The 12,653-nt window shown below is 51.4% G+C and overlaps 2 protein-coding genes across 2 annotated transcripts in view; both read left to right on the forward strand.

Annotated features, from left to right (window-relative positions):
• The window catches only part of LOC144129199 (hemicentin-1-like), a 266,934-nt gene that overhangs the window by 230,984 nt on the left and 23,297 nt on the right, over positions 1–12,653 (forward strand). The gene's annotated exons all lie outside the window — the stretch shown is intronic.
• On the forward strand, positions 1,333–6,918 carry LOC144107723 (uncharacterized). Its single transcript, XM_077640861.1, has 2 exons — positions 1,333–2,728; positions 6,727–6,918. The coding sequence occupies exons 1-2, from the start codon at positions 1,556–1,558 to the stop codon at positions 6,868–6,870; spliced, it is 1,317 nt and encodes a 438-aa protein (XP_077496987.1). The 5' UTR covers positions 1,333–1,555; the 3' UTR covers positions 6,871–6,918.

Raw genomic sequence — 12,653 nt, forward strand, 5'->3', positions numbered from 1 at the left:
GTCCGGCTTCGGACTGCGGACCAACAGCGCACCGACGCCCGACGCTACAGTCTACGCCGACGCCACATGGAATACAATCCCGCGAGCGTATGTAGGTGTGGACACCCATTCGCCACTGCAAAGTGAGTGACAAACTTTTGAGCTGCTATTTCGGCCCGTACGAATTCCGCTCGCAAATGTTGACTGCGAGGTCGTCCCCGATGAAGTTACAGCATCGCAGCGGCGGCGTTCAAGCCCAGCAATTGTGCATTTTGTACGTCTGAAGTCTTATTATGGACGCTAATGGACGCTTTGTGTTTGCAGAGTCAGTGTTTGCTCTTATATTCCAAATGTTTATTTTGCCCAGTTTCTTTCTTGTTTTAAAGTTTTAGGCCGATAGTTCTTTGATAGGGGTGTAATGCCGCGAAATTTTGTACTGTATATTTGTTGATGGTCAAAGCCGCCGGCACGCGGTTTTATTTCTTTGTGACGTGAGACTTAGTCTGTGACATGCCTTTTTAATATGACCGCGTTGAACGCTATAAATTTACAGCGACTTAAGAGTTCCATATATCCGCGTCAATCTACCATTCACATAAAAGTCCGGCAATATTAACTGCTTGAACATTTTCAAATAGTGTTTGTCCGTTTTCGCGTGTAAGCCTAAACTTCCGGAAATTTAAGGAATTGGAATATATTTCTATATAAAATGTTTATTTCACTTGAAAATTAAGAATCACCCTTTTTTTGACCGAAATACTAGGCTCGACGCCGACTTCAGGCAACACCGACACCAGACAACTGTCCTATTGCGTGTGGTAGAGCGTGGAACATTTGACATCGACTTTAACTGTCACATTTCTTATGACATGCGATGGATTATTCATTAGAACGCGCAGATCTTGTTTTCTTTTCTTGTAGACTCAGAATGTAGTCGATGCGGCCGAATCGTCTAACTGCTTCCAGAAAACTGTGGCGGCCGGCTCTTTCTGAACGCACAAAAACTGGAGGCACACGCCGCAAGGCTCCCACAAAAATTGTTCGGAGCCTCTTGAAGCTAGGCTAGCGGGCAAAGGATTTTTATGCACTAAACTTTTATACTTACTCTGCAAGAAATTAGTGTGCTGCAAGTAGCACGCTGGGCATATATGGGCCATTGGAACGCAGAAACTGAAACGCGCAGGAAAGCGAACGGACGCAAGGCTTTTCGAAACGCGATGCGCGTGGTGAGAGCAATAAAACCGCACCTTAGGCCACATTCTCACAGCCGGGTTATCGCTTCCTCCGTCACCTCCGTGGAGACGCGAGGAGCAGACGCAGCGATCGGACGCGTTGCACATCGGCTCCGTCGATTTTCGACTGGAACCGCGGCAATCTGGTGTAACACCTATCAAACCTGTGCGACTGCATCTGTGAAGTCAGCAGGATCCTGGAGACACCGATCTGACCCAGGTACGCCCAATTTTCGGCCATTTCGAGCAACCCTCCGCATCACCACGTAGCGGTCGAGCTAAGCCTAACGGCTTCGGCTCCCCCGCCGCTGGCTGCGGAGACGCCCGCCGGTCAACCGCTCAACATGGCTCTGCCTGAACAACGCGGATACGACCCCACGACTCTGTCGTGGTCGTCTGTCCCTGCAAGCCAACCAGAGGATGGCCCATCCACCATTTCGGCGCAGCAAGCTGCCCTTTTTCAAGTCGTTGAAAGCCGGCGCCGCCGCCGGCAGAACGCACGAGGAGCTGCAACGCCCAAGACTCCTCTCGACAAATCAGCAACGGGAGACGCTCGCGCTCCGTCTTCTAAAGGTCCACAAAAGTCATTTTCACCAGTCTCCAAGTGGACGCCGAAGCCGACGGTCAGGATGAACCCTGCCGATTACGTGATCGTGCTGCGGCCACGCAGTACGGTCGCCCTCAAGACAGCATTCCAGCAAGGTGAGCTCGGCGCTGCCATTTCGGAACTCATCGGCAGACAGCATATGAATGCGATTACAATTTCTCCCAATTGGGAGCAAAACATTATCGTCTGCGGCACGCAGAACCCCGAGGTAGCTCAAAAGCTTCTGACGGACATCCAAATTACAACCAGCAAAGGATCGCTCCCGCTTCACGGACACCTCAAGCTCACCGGTGATGTGTGTCGTGGTGTGATTTCTGTGCATAACCTTGAAACCAGCGAATCCTTGAAACATAGTGTGCAGTGGCGCGGTGGTGATTTAGTCCATGTGCGCAAGCTGGGAAAATCGAATGTAGCTGTGTTGACTTTCGAGGGACGCAGCGTTCCGCGTTACGTCCATTATAATGCAGAACTGACTCCCGTCAAGGAGTATAAAAAAACGGTGCCAGCGTGCTACCGTTGCGGCACACTGGGGCACCGGGTGGACAACTGTCCCACCCCGGTCAAGGAAAGATGCGGCCTTTGTGGTCAAAACGTGGGGCTTGGTACTGAGGGGATGGCCCCCCACGTCTGCAACCCTATGTGCTTAATCTGCGGGGGCCCGCACCTCACCAGCTCCCGCGAATGCACCGCCAAATTCATCAAGCTGCCGCAGCCAGGGCCCAGGACGCCATCCAAGGGAGCCAATTCCGGCGCTACACGGGGAGGGCGGCAGCAAAACAACCAGAAGACGCCACGACGTGGCGTGATGCCTCCCCCAGGCAAGACAGCAACGGTAACGCCACCACCCGGAGCAGCGGAGTTCCCAGCTCTCGGCGCTTCACCTGGCGGAGCCGCCTGCAACCAACCCAAGGTAGGCAGCTGGGCGAGGGTCGCCTCCTCTTCTTCCCCTCCTCCCCCGCCAGCACCGCCGAGACGCAAGAACTCAAGCGCGAGCTCGCCCTCTTGCGAGCTCAAAACGAAAAACTAGCCAGCGAGCTTAACTCGCTCAAAGCCAAATTCCCTACTCAGCCCGCGTCGAGCGAAGAGGAAGAAAATATCACAGACAGGGAGATTCCTACTAATGTGGAGAGTCGCGCCGCGGCCCTGGAGAGCCGGGTGACCGCAATTGAAACACAATTGGCTGACCTCCCCCAAATTATCCACGATACCATTGCGCGTCAGGTGGAGAGTGTCATCGCACAGGTGACCCAAGCAGTAACTCACATTATCCAAAAATGGATAAAAGACAATCCGCGCGTCCTTAAACGCGTAGGGCCCATCAGGGACGATAACCGCCCCTCCAAATTCAACAGAGTTATTCCCGATGAATTTGACTTCTCGGAAGACTCCTCCACGTCTGCGCCGGGCACTAGCGGACTGGGGAGTCTTAACAACGTAACCCCACCCTCTGCCTCCGACCATGGCCCCCAACCCTAAGTCGCGAGCAAGAACAACTCAGCCGCTTACAATAACGCAGTGGAACTGCCGAGGTCTCAAGAACCGCACGAAGCGGACTCATCTGCGCATCTATCTTGAGACCTTTGAGTTTCTCGTCGCCGTGGTTGCCCTTCAGGAACCCGGCGCCGGTGCCAAACTCACAAACTACACTACATTTCAACACAACCCGCAGACATGTATACTTGTTCACAAGCAGTATACTGCGCAGGAAGTCACGCTCCCCACAACACCGCCTTTCCCATACACGATGGTGTCCGTGCTGCCCCTAAAGCGGTCTGACCCACCTGTACACATTCTAAACATTTACTGCCCACCTAAACTTAAGAACGTCACGTTCAATGAAATTTTCACCCAAGCAATGCAGGTGGCGGGAAGGGATCCCCTTCTGATCGTCGGCGACTTCAACGCCCCGAGCAGGCTATGGGGGTACCCCCGGGAGGACAGACGTGGGCGGAAGCTTGCGGAACTTCTTTCCACACTTGGACTTACTTTACACACTGATCCCGCCAACCCAACACGAGTCGGAAATTCGATTCAACGAGATACTTGCCCGGACCTCACATTTACACGCAACATACGCCATGCCGACTGGCTGAATACAGAGGACACTGTGGGTAGTGATCACTGTATAATCAACACCACCATTTACATGCGTCCCCTGAAACGCCCACTAACACAAGCTCGTGTACCGGACTGGACGACTTTCCGCACATCTCTACCTATCGTAGATCCCCTCCAGTCGGGATACGACGCATGGTCCAAATCGCTCACGTCTACACTCACGCAACACGAGAAGCAGATACAGCTCACAGAAACACAAACGGACGTGGACAACCACTTGCTCCACCTTTGGGAGGCCCGCCGCAGCCTCACCAAACGATGGAAGAAACAGAAACATAACAGACGCCTAAAGAAACGCATCCTCGAACTCACACAACAAGCAGCGGAATATGCTACTCAGCTAGCCGACACTAACTGGGTGGACCGGTGCAACGCGGCTGCGCGCCAGATGTCTGGCCGCAACACGTGGCGCCTATTCCGCGCTCTCATCGATCCAATACAAACACGCACGGAAACCCAACGCCACTTACATAGGGCATTGCACAACTTTACAGGAACGACAACACAGCTAGCGCACACGCTCAGGGATCGATACCTTTGTACCACTAAGGACCCCCGGCAGGCGGCGTACTCGTATGCAGGCGAAGAGAACGCGGAGCTGGACAAGCCGTTCCAGCTCCACGACCTCCGGGCGGCCTTAAGCAAGATGAAGCGGGGCACTGCACCTGGGCGCGACAAGGTTACGGTCAAGCTTTTGGCCAACCTTCCCGACGCAGCCTACACCGCGCTCCTCAAATACATCAATAGCATTTGGGACGGAGAGACTCCTCTCCCTCTCGATTGGAAATCGGCTCTCGTGACCTTCATTCCGAAGGCCGGCAAACCTATCGATGTGGAGAACCTTCGCCCCATCTCTCTGACGTCTTGTGTCGGCAAGCTGATGGAGACGATGGTGCGCGACAGACTCTCCGATTATCTCGAAACACAGCACATTTTCGCGGACACCATGTTCGGTTTTCGTCCTCACAAGTCAGCACAGGATATACTTCTGCAGCTCCACCACGACATCTTAGATCCTGTCGAATGTCCCCAAAACGACAAGGTGGTCCTGGCCTTGGATCTTAAAGGCGCATTCGACAACGTCAAACATGCAGTAATCCTGGACCACCTCAGTAACACCAACTGTGGCCACAAAACATTCCATTACATAAGTCAATTTCTTACAGACCGTCAAGCCTATATACGCATACAAGATGCGGAACACGGGCCATACACCATCGGCTCGAGGGGAACACCTCAAGGCGCGGTCCTGTCTCCCCTGCTCTTCAATTTGGCAATGCTTCGCCTTCCCTCCAAATTGTCTTCTCTGCCCGGGATACATCACGCTCTTTATGCGGATGACATTACAATCTGGGCCACGCAAGGCAACCTGGGCCACATGGAGTCCTGCCTGCAAGCAGCAGCGACCCTAGTCGACGACTACGCGGCCTACTGCGGACTCCAGTGCGCCCCAGCTAAATCAGAATTTGTGCACTTACGTCCCTCCCCCCGGGACACAACTCCGCTTCGCATCAGTCTCCCCTCGGGACCGATCCGGGAGGCCAAGGAGATCCGCGTCCTTGGCCTCTTCATACACCACCAACGCAGAGTCGACACCACCATAGCCAAACTTCGCACGGTGGGAGACCAGGTGGGCCGAATGGTCCGCCGGGTCTCAAACAAGCGGGGCGGATTACGAAGCAAGGATGCACTGCGGCTTGCCCATGCTTTCGTAACGAGTAGAATCCTCTACTCAACTCCCTACTTGCACCTGCGCAAACATGATGATGACCAACTGGAGGTCATCCTGCGGAAAGTCATCAAGCGGGCTCTCGATCTTCCGATCGCCACGTCCAACCAGAGGCTTCTGGCCTTGGGCGTGGTGAACACATTTCGGGAGCTTCGAGAGGCCCACTTATGCAACCAATACACGCGTCTTGCACAGACCACGTCCGGTCGCCGCCTCTTGGACCGGCTACACATCAAACACGACTACCACATTGAGGAAAGGGAGAGAGTGCCAGAACCCTGGAGACGCGCCCTCCGGGTCCGACCCCTTCCCCGCAACATGTCCAGTGAAGACCATAGCGGTCGTCGCCAGGCGCGCGCGGAAGCGTTGGCGCGATACTATGGTAACCAAGAACATGTGTATTACGTAGACGTTGCCGGCCCACACCACGGGGGGTGGTACACGGCCGCAGTCGTACACAACACAAACAAAGTTAACGGGCTCACTTTCAAAGCCTACAGCGCAACACACGCGGAGGAGATTGCCATTGCTCTGGCTCTCACGAATCCCAAGTCAAAACACATCATCACCGACTCGCGAGGGGCCTGTCGGAACTACGAGTTGGGCTGGGCTCCCCCGCTTGCCTGGCGCATACTGGAATATCGCTGTCGATCTGAAGATCCAACTCCACGCAACCTGATTTGGGCCCCCGGTCACCAGGGCCTCCAGGGAAACGAACAGGCCGATCAGGCCGCCCGCGCACTCTCTCCCCGGGCTATCTCCCTGTCCTTCGAAGGGTACTCCCAATCAGACAATCTGGCCATTACATTCAAACAAATCACCGATTACTACAAGGAGGAGCACCGGCGCTACCCGGCCCCTTGTAAGGGTCTGGATCGCGCTGACGAGCGCCTCCTCATCAAAATTCTCACTAACACTGTACTGTGCCCGGCGGTGCTTAAACACTTCAATACATCCTTTGATGGCACGTGCCAGTTCTGTGGGGAGGTGTCTGACACCTTCCACATGGTTTGGGCGTGTCAATCTAACCCATCTATCCCCCCCAACCCCAACCCCACCAGAGAGGACTGGGAGGCGGCCCTGCTCGGCTGTCAAGACCTGAAGAGCCAAAAGGCCTTGGTTCAACGGACGCGGGCGGCGTTGCTTGCCAATGGGGCCCCGGAATAGGGGCTCCACCTAGTACTGTGAGGGGAAAGGGCCAATAGGGTCCTACCCCAATCACCTTTCTGTAAAAAATTTATTGCTTATAAATGTTTTTCACCACCACCACCACCTCCGTCGCCGCCGGAGCCGACGGAGGGGAACGAATTTGAACCGGTTCCCCCCCCCCCCCCCCCCCCCCAAATCGGGCGGCCGGTACCGCTGGGCCCTGCTCTACGTTGCCGCCGAGCGGCGGCGACGGAACCCCACCCCACAAAAAAACGTGCCAGTCACAACGCGAGCTCGCCTCACGTGATCCACGGCTTGCTTGCTGCGAGCGAGAGATGGCGCTGGCGAGCGTCGCGGCTTCGGCGGCGGCGATGCGTGGGTGCGCGCGCGCTCCCTGTACCCGGCCAAGCAAGCCATCGCCACAGGCCGGGCTGCCAGCGCCATGAGCCTCCGGGACATGAAGTTTGAGTGCAGTGGGGCCGTGCGGGTGCCCAAGGACCTACGCGTCCTAAACTCCACTGTGTCTAATAAAGTTTCCACCACCACCACCGGGCGCAAGGAAAGAAGGCCCCCCCCCCCTTTTTTTTTTCTTTTCTCCGTCGTTAGACGCACGTGTCTTGCGCCCCGAAAAGCTCCCGCTGCCAAGGAACAGAGAGCGGATGGCGGTTTTACTTGATTTGGCAATATACGAGACGTTCCAGATAAACGAGTCTCGGATGAGTTTAGTGTTTGCATTGGGCGCGGGATATACGTTAAGCGAATTTGCATCTGTTGCGCTCAAGTAGCACCATTGTTGTGTAATTGGATTTCTCGCGCTATCTTTTAGAGCTTGAAGAAAAAATGACTATGACGGTACCTTGCTGCGAACAAGAATTTAATATTTAAAAAGCTAGCTGGTCAGTCTAAGCTAATTAATCGAATGTGCAGTGCGAAAAAGAAGTTAGGCAGGGTTTAATCATGGTTATACCAAAGGTCGAGCGAAAGCATTTTGGCAATGTCCCGGACCAGATTTGGAGTTCGTCATCATGTCGGGCACGCTCACTTATGGTTGCACGCTCAATATGGTTGGACGCTCAGTTATGGTTGGTCCAAATCGGCAGAGGTCAAATTTTGGGGCTCTCCCGGGTCAAATTTAGAGACTGCCATCATATCGAGCACATTGAAATAATCCTGAAAATAGATTTTGGTCCAAATCAGTGCAGGTCAAATTTCGGGTGTGGGATGGGCAACATTTCGGAAACGACCCAGGTCTAATTTGGAGATACCATCGCATTGCCCATAGTCAAAATATGCTTGTTATCTGTCTTAAAGCTGTTGCTATGAGAGCAGAAAGTTGGGCTAGTTGGTCGATATGCATACTGAAGAAGTTGGCGCGGAAAATCGAGGACAAGCGAGACAAACGTCATTGTTGTCTCGCTTGTCCTCGTTTTTCCGCGCCAACTTCTTCAGTCTGTTGCTGTGAAATCGTTAAGTGCGAAGGTCACTGCAATGTTATATACGCACACCGGACTGAAACTCAAGTTTTGCCTTGAACAGATACTGCAGAATAGGCCACACGACCCTCAGCAGTACTGAGCCCATTTTACACACCAGGACACCCCTTCAATTGCTAAAAACGTGGTTACATTTAGCTGGACACTTGTTCTATTTACATGGGCAGAGAGGGAGAGAGAAACGTAGGGCAAAAATTCATACCCTTCCTCAACAAAACATCGGCTAGTTCGAGCACGTACAGTAAATACACAACTGTAAAATACAAGCATTTGCGATAGACACGGTCGTACACACAGATGCATATCAGAATGAAAGGCATTAAAACAGACAGGAATGCCAGCAAAACGATCCGGTATGGAATGTTACTAGAATGACGGATTTACCTCTTTCGGACACTCATTGAGTTCTGCTATCGAGAAAAATCAGAAAAGAGAATGGGATGGCTGATGAAAAGAACAACCATTCAGGTGAAGAAGACAAAAAGGAGGATAGAGGTGACGGGGCAGATAGGATAAAGAGCAGAAAAACAAACTCAAATAAAAACAATGCAAAGACAGTAAAGAGGATCAAGAAACAAGAGATGAAAACAACGGAGTAATAAAAAAGCGTATCATAGGAATAACATTGGAAGAAGAAGTACGGAAAGCTGAGCAAGTTGGTTACTACTATCCATGGTAAAACAGCGAGCAAAAACACGAGGACGGAACCAACACGACGACACGAGCGCTGGGTCGAAGGCCGCCACCAACCCGCCGAGCTGACGGCTTTTAGCCCCTTCCTGCGATGAAAGCTGCGTTGAAACCCCGTTTACTTGTTGCTAGCTTTTAGGGCTTCATTGCTTCAATTAGCCTCTACTGGTAAAATATTCTTCAAACTGTATTGCTAGCCTAATTCTCGAACGTTAGTATAAAGAACAATCTAGCAAGCCCCGACAAACCATTCCTGTATTGAGAACAGAGTTCATTACCCCCTACATATGTTCGATTTCGTTCACATTGGCCAGAATAATATGACATCAGTGCGCGCAGCGCTTTAATAGTAGCTTCCTATATTCGTGTAAATATGTTTTGGCGCTGTACGCGTGGTGTTTCGCTGTATAAAAGTGGAATTGCGCAAACTCATCCAACGAACTTCTAACTTTTGCCACCGCTTGCGAGATCGCATGTTTGTTCTGCGATAATAGTCAAGCAAAGAAACGCGCAAGCAGACGACAGACGACTTTCACCGCACCTTCGGCATCTCCTTCGGACTCCGCCACCGCCGTTTTTTTTTTTTCCGCGCGGGAGAAACGTGGGAGGAGCGAGCGCCCGCCCTAACTGGCTGCCAGTCTCCGGCGCCTATTTCGATTATAACACCGCGCTGCTCCGTTGCTGCCGCGGTTTTCGGCTCCGTCGTCGCCGCGCCGTAGAGGAGGCCAGTTGTGAGAAGAATTCAGCTTAAGTTAAGGAGAACGCAGCGAGCCATGGAAAGAAAAATGATAGGTGTAACGTTAAGAGACCGGAAGCGGGCAGAGCGGGGGAGGGAACAAACGCGGGCTAATGACATCCTAGTCGAAATCAAGAGAAAGAAATGGGCTTGGGCAGGGAATGTAATGTGAGGGTAACGGAGTGGATTCCAAGAGAAAGTAAGCGTAGCAGGGGGCGGCAGAAGGTTAGGTGGGCGAATGAGATTAAGAAGTTTGCAGGCAAAGGGTGGATGCAGCTGGCAAAGGATAGGGTTAATTGGAGAGGCATTTGCCCTGCAGTGGGTGTAGTAAGGCTGATGATGATGAAACCCAGACAACAAAAAAGAGGACCGGCCTGCCGGAACAAGTAAGCAGACGGGCGTCGATATTATAGGTAGCCGAAAGTAAGAGAAGATCTTATTGTTATATATTCTTCGGAAAGTAAGTTTCCACACGCTTACGTAAAAAAAGAGAGAGGGAAGGACTTCTCCAATATCGCCCAGCCGTGTTTTGAATTAACGAAGCATGCGCCGTGACCAAGTTAGCGGCCTCAGCTCACTTCGGTGGGCAGCGTCAGGCACCAAAAATAAAAGAAGGCCACTGTCCACTTGCATTCAACGGTTTCTCTTCTTTTTGATCAGTCTGCGCGATGCCTGCGTAGCAGTTATTCGAGACGACGGCGGCCGCGCTTCGAGTTTCGGACGCATGTGCTGAAACACTTTCAGGCCGATGTCGACTGCGGTGTCGACCGTTCCCTTTGACGCGGTCGTGCTTCGTTCGTTCAAAATAAGGTTGGCAGTGGCAGTGTGACTACAAGTAGTCGCAAGAGCGCGACTACTCGTTCTTACGTTATATTTTCATCTCATCCCTTGGTTACAGTGCGACAAAAAGCACGTAGAAGGAAGTAAAACACTACAGTGCTCCGTTGTGTCCTTCCTTCTCGGTCCCGTCTGGGGCGATGTGACCATGGGATATATAAACCGATGCGCGCAAAAAGTTTCTTTTCCATTATTAGCGGGCTTACATTAAGTGGCGGAAAAAAGGAGCATGCAAGAGGTACGTTACTGCAATGACTAAATGTATTCTTTGTGAGCCTCCTCTACGAATTAACGAACGTGATATGGCCTGAAATGAACATTTAAATGTTGCGTAAGTGTTGCTAGCTATCACGTTAATTAAGCGGGATTTTAAATATACTCTAAGCACCTGCACCCGGCGGCAAACCATTTCTGGTTGGTTTCACCCAGCAGCGGCAAAGCGCTATGTCAAACGCCTGCGTATAAATGAAACGGAATATATCAAGAGCCGTAACCGGAGGAATTTCCAACCACCATCTGCAATATCCAACGTGTTCGAAATCAGGTTTCAGAGGTAAAAAAAATACCGCGAGCAGTACACAGTAGTCATTACTGTAAATCAGTTATGTGGTCAAGCGGACAGAAACAGTGAGAAAAGTTATCATCGTAACGTGAGTGATTAACCTAATTTCATTTATAACTTTTTATTCACTGCAGTTTTGCGTGCATATTTATATTGAAAACGTAGAGGCAGTTGCGCTCTAAGACTATGCTAATTTTCCGACTTTATTAACGAGCCTGAGTCCTGAGTTATGTGCATCTAAAATTTGAGCACACTGCGTGTTATTGCGTACATGAAATCGCCGCGCTCGGCATCAACTACGCCCTGATATGTCGCAGCTGTTGCGTATGGCGGTTCACCCGACAACAAAGTGAAATTGCAGACGACGGTTATCAACTTTTTCTCTTCAGCACCAGTGAGGCATCACTGCGCTTGACCGCTTGCGAAATCTACAACGAAACCACTTCTTATCACCCACTCTAGATGCACTCGCTCAATTAAAAAAATAAACAGCGCTCACCCCACGCCACCGGCAGAGTGATTCTTGAGTTTTCAGTTATCACCTTCGCCTGCAACTCCACAGGCGGATGTCATACGTAACAGCTACATCATTTCGGGGAGGATCCGGGCCGTGGTATCGCATGTAATGTCGACAAGCTGGGGTTCTTTAACGTGCACAGATATCACATAGCACAGGAGCCTATAGCATTTCACCTCCATAGAAATGCGTCCGCCGCGGCCGGGTTTGAACCTGCTTATTTCGGGTCAGCCGCCTGGCACCATAACCACTGAGCTACCACTGCTGCTAACTACATGAGTAAGGCTGAAAGTTTAATGTGCGTATCTCAGGACACAGACGCATTTCTGAAAGTCTACAAAATAGAATTGTGTTTGAATGTCACTGCCGTTAAGTTTTCCAATACAAACACACACGCTAACGGCAGTGAATAAAATGCTCGTGAATTTTAGTTGATCCCTCCGTTTACGATGACAGTTTTTCCCATTGTTTGTGTCCGCCTGGCCGGTAAACCCATGTACAATAACGACTTTTGTGTCCTGCTCTTCGTATTTTATTTCAATGCCTGAAGCCTAAGTTTGAACACCCCGTATGGTTTACCATGACAAATGGCACCAAAGCCTTTCCATGGCCGTCAAAAACTTCTGCATACTCTGGGTCAGTGAGCGAGAAATCACATTTAAGTTGCAGATCTTCTGACCTCCAGTTAGAGCTATACCTGTAATAACATTTCTTTGCGATATATTTTCTTTTATTAAAGAGAAGTTTGCGAAATATTACCTCCAGCGCGATGTCCCTCGCGTATACGGAGGCGCGTAAATTTGCGCATTGCGCCTGTGTTGCAGCAGTGTCGCTGGAACTCAAATCACCTCTTCTCGTTGGTGGCGGAAGAACCGCCGTTCGAAGCTTACTGCTGAAAGTTACGCCTTTCGTTTCGGGAAAAATGGATTCATGATGATTCACTTTGAAGTATCGACCGCTGTCACTGCGACAAATGCACTACTCAGCCATACATTAGAAGCATT

The sequence above is a fragment of the Amblyomma americanum genome, chromosome 1 (genome assembly GCF_052857255.1).
Source record: "Amblyomma americanum isolate KBUSLIRL-KWMA chromosome 1, ASM5285725v1, whole genome shotgun sequence".
NCBI lineage: Eukaryota > Metazoa > Arthropoda > Arachnida > Ixodida > Ixodidae > Amblyomma > Amblyomma americanum.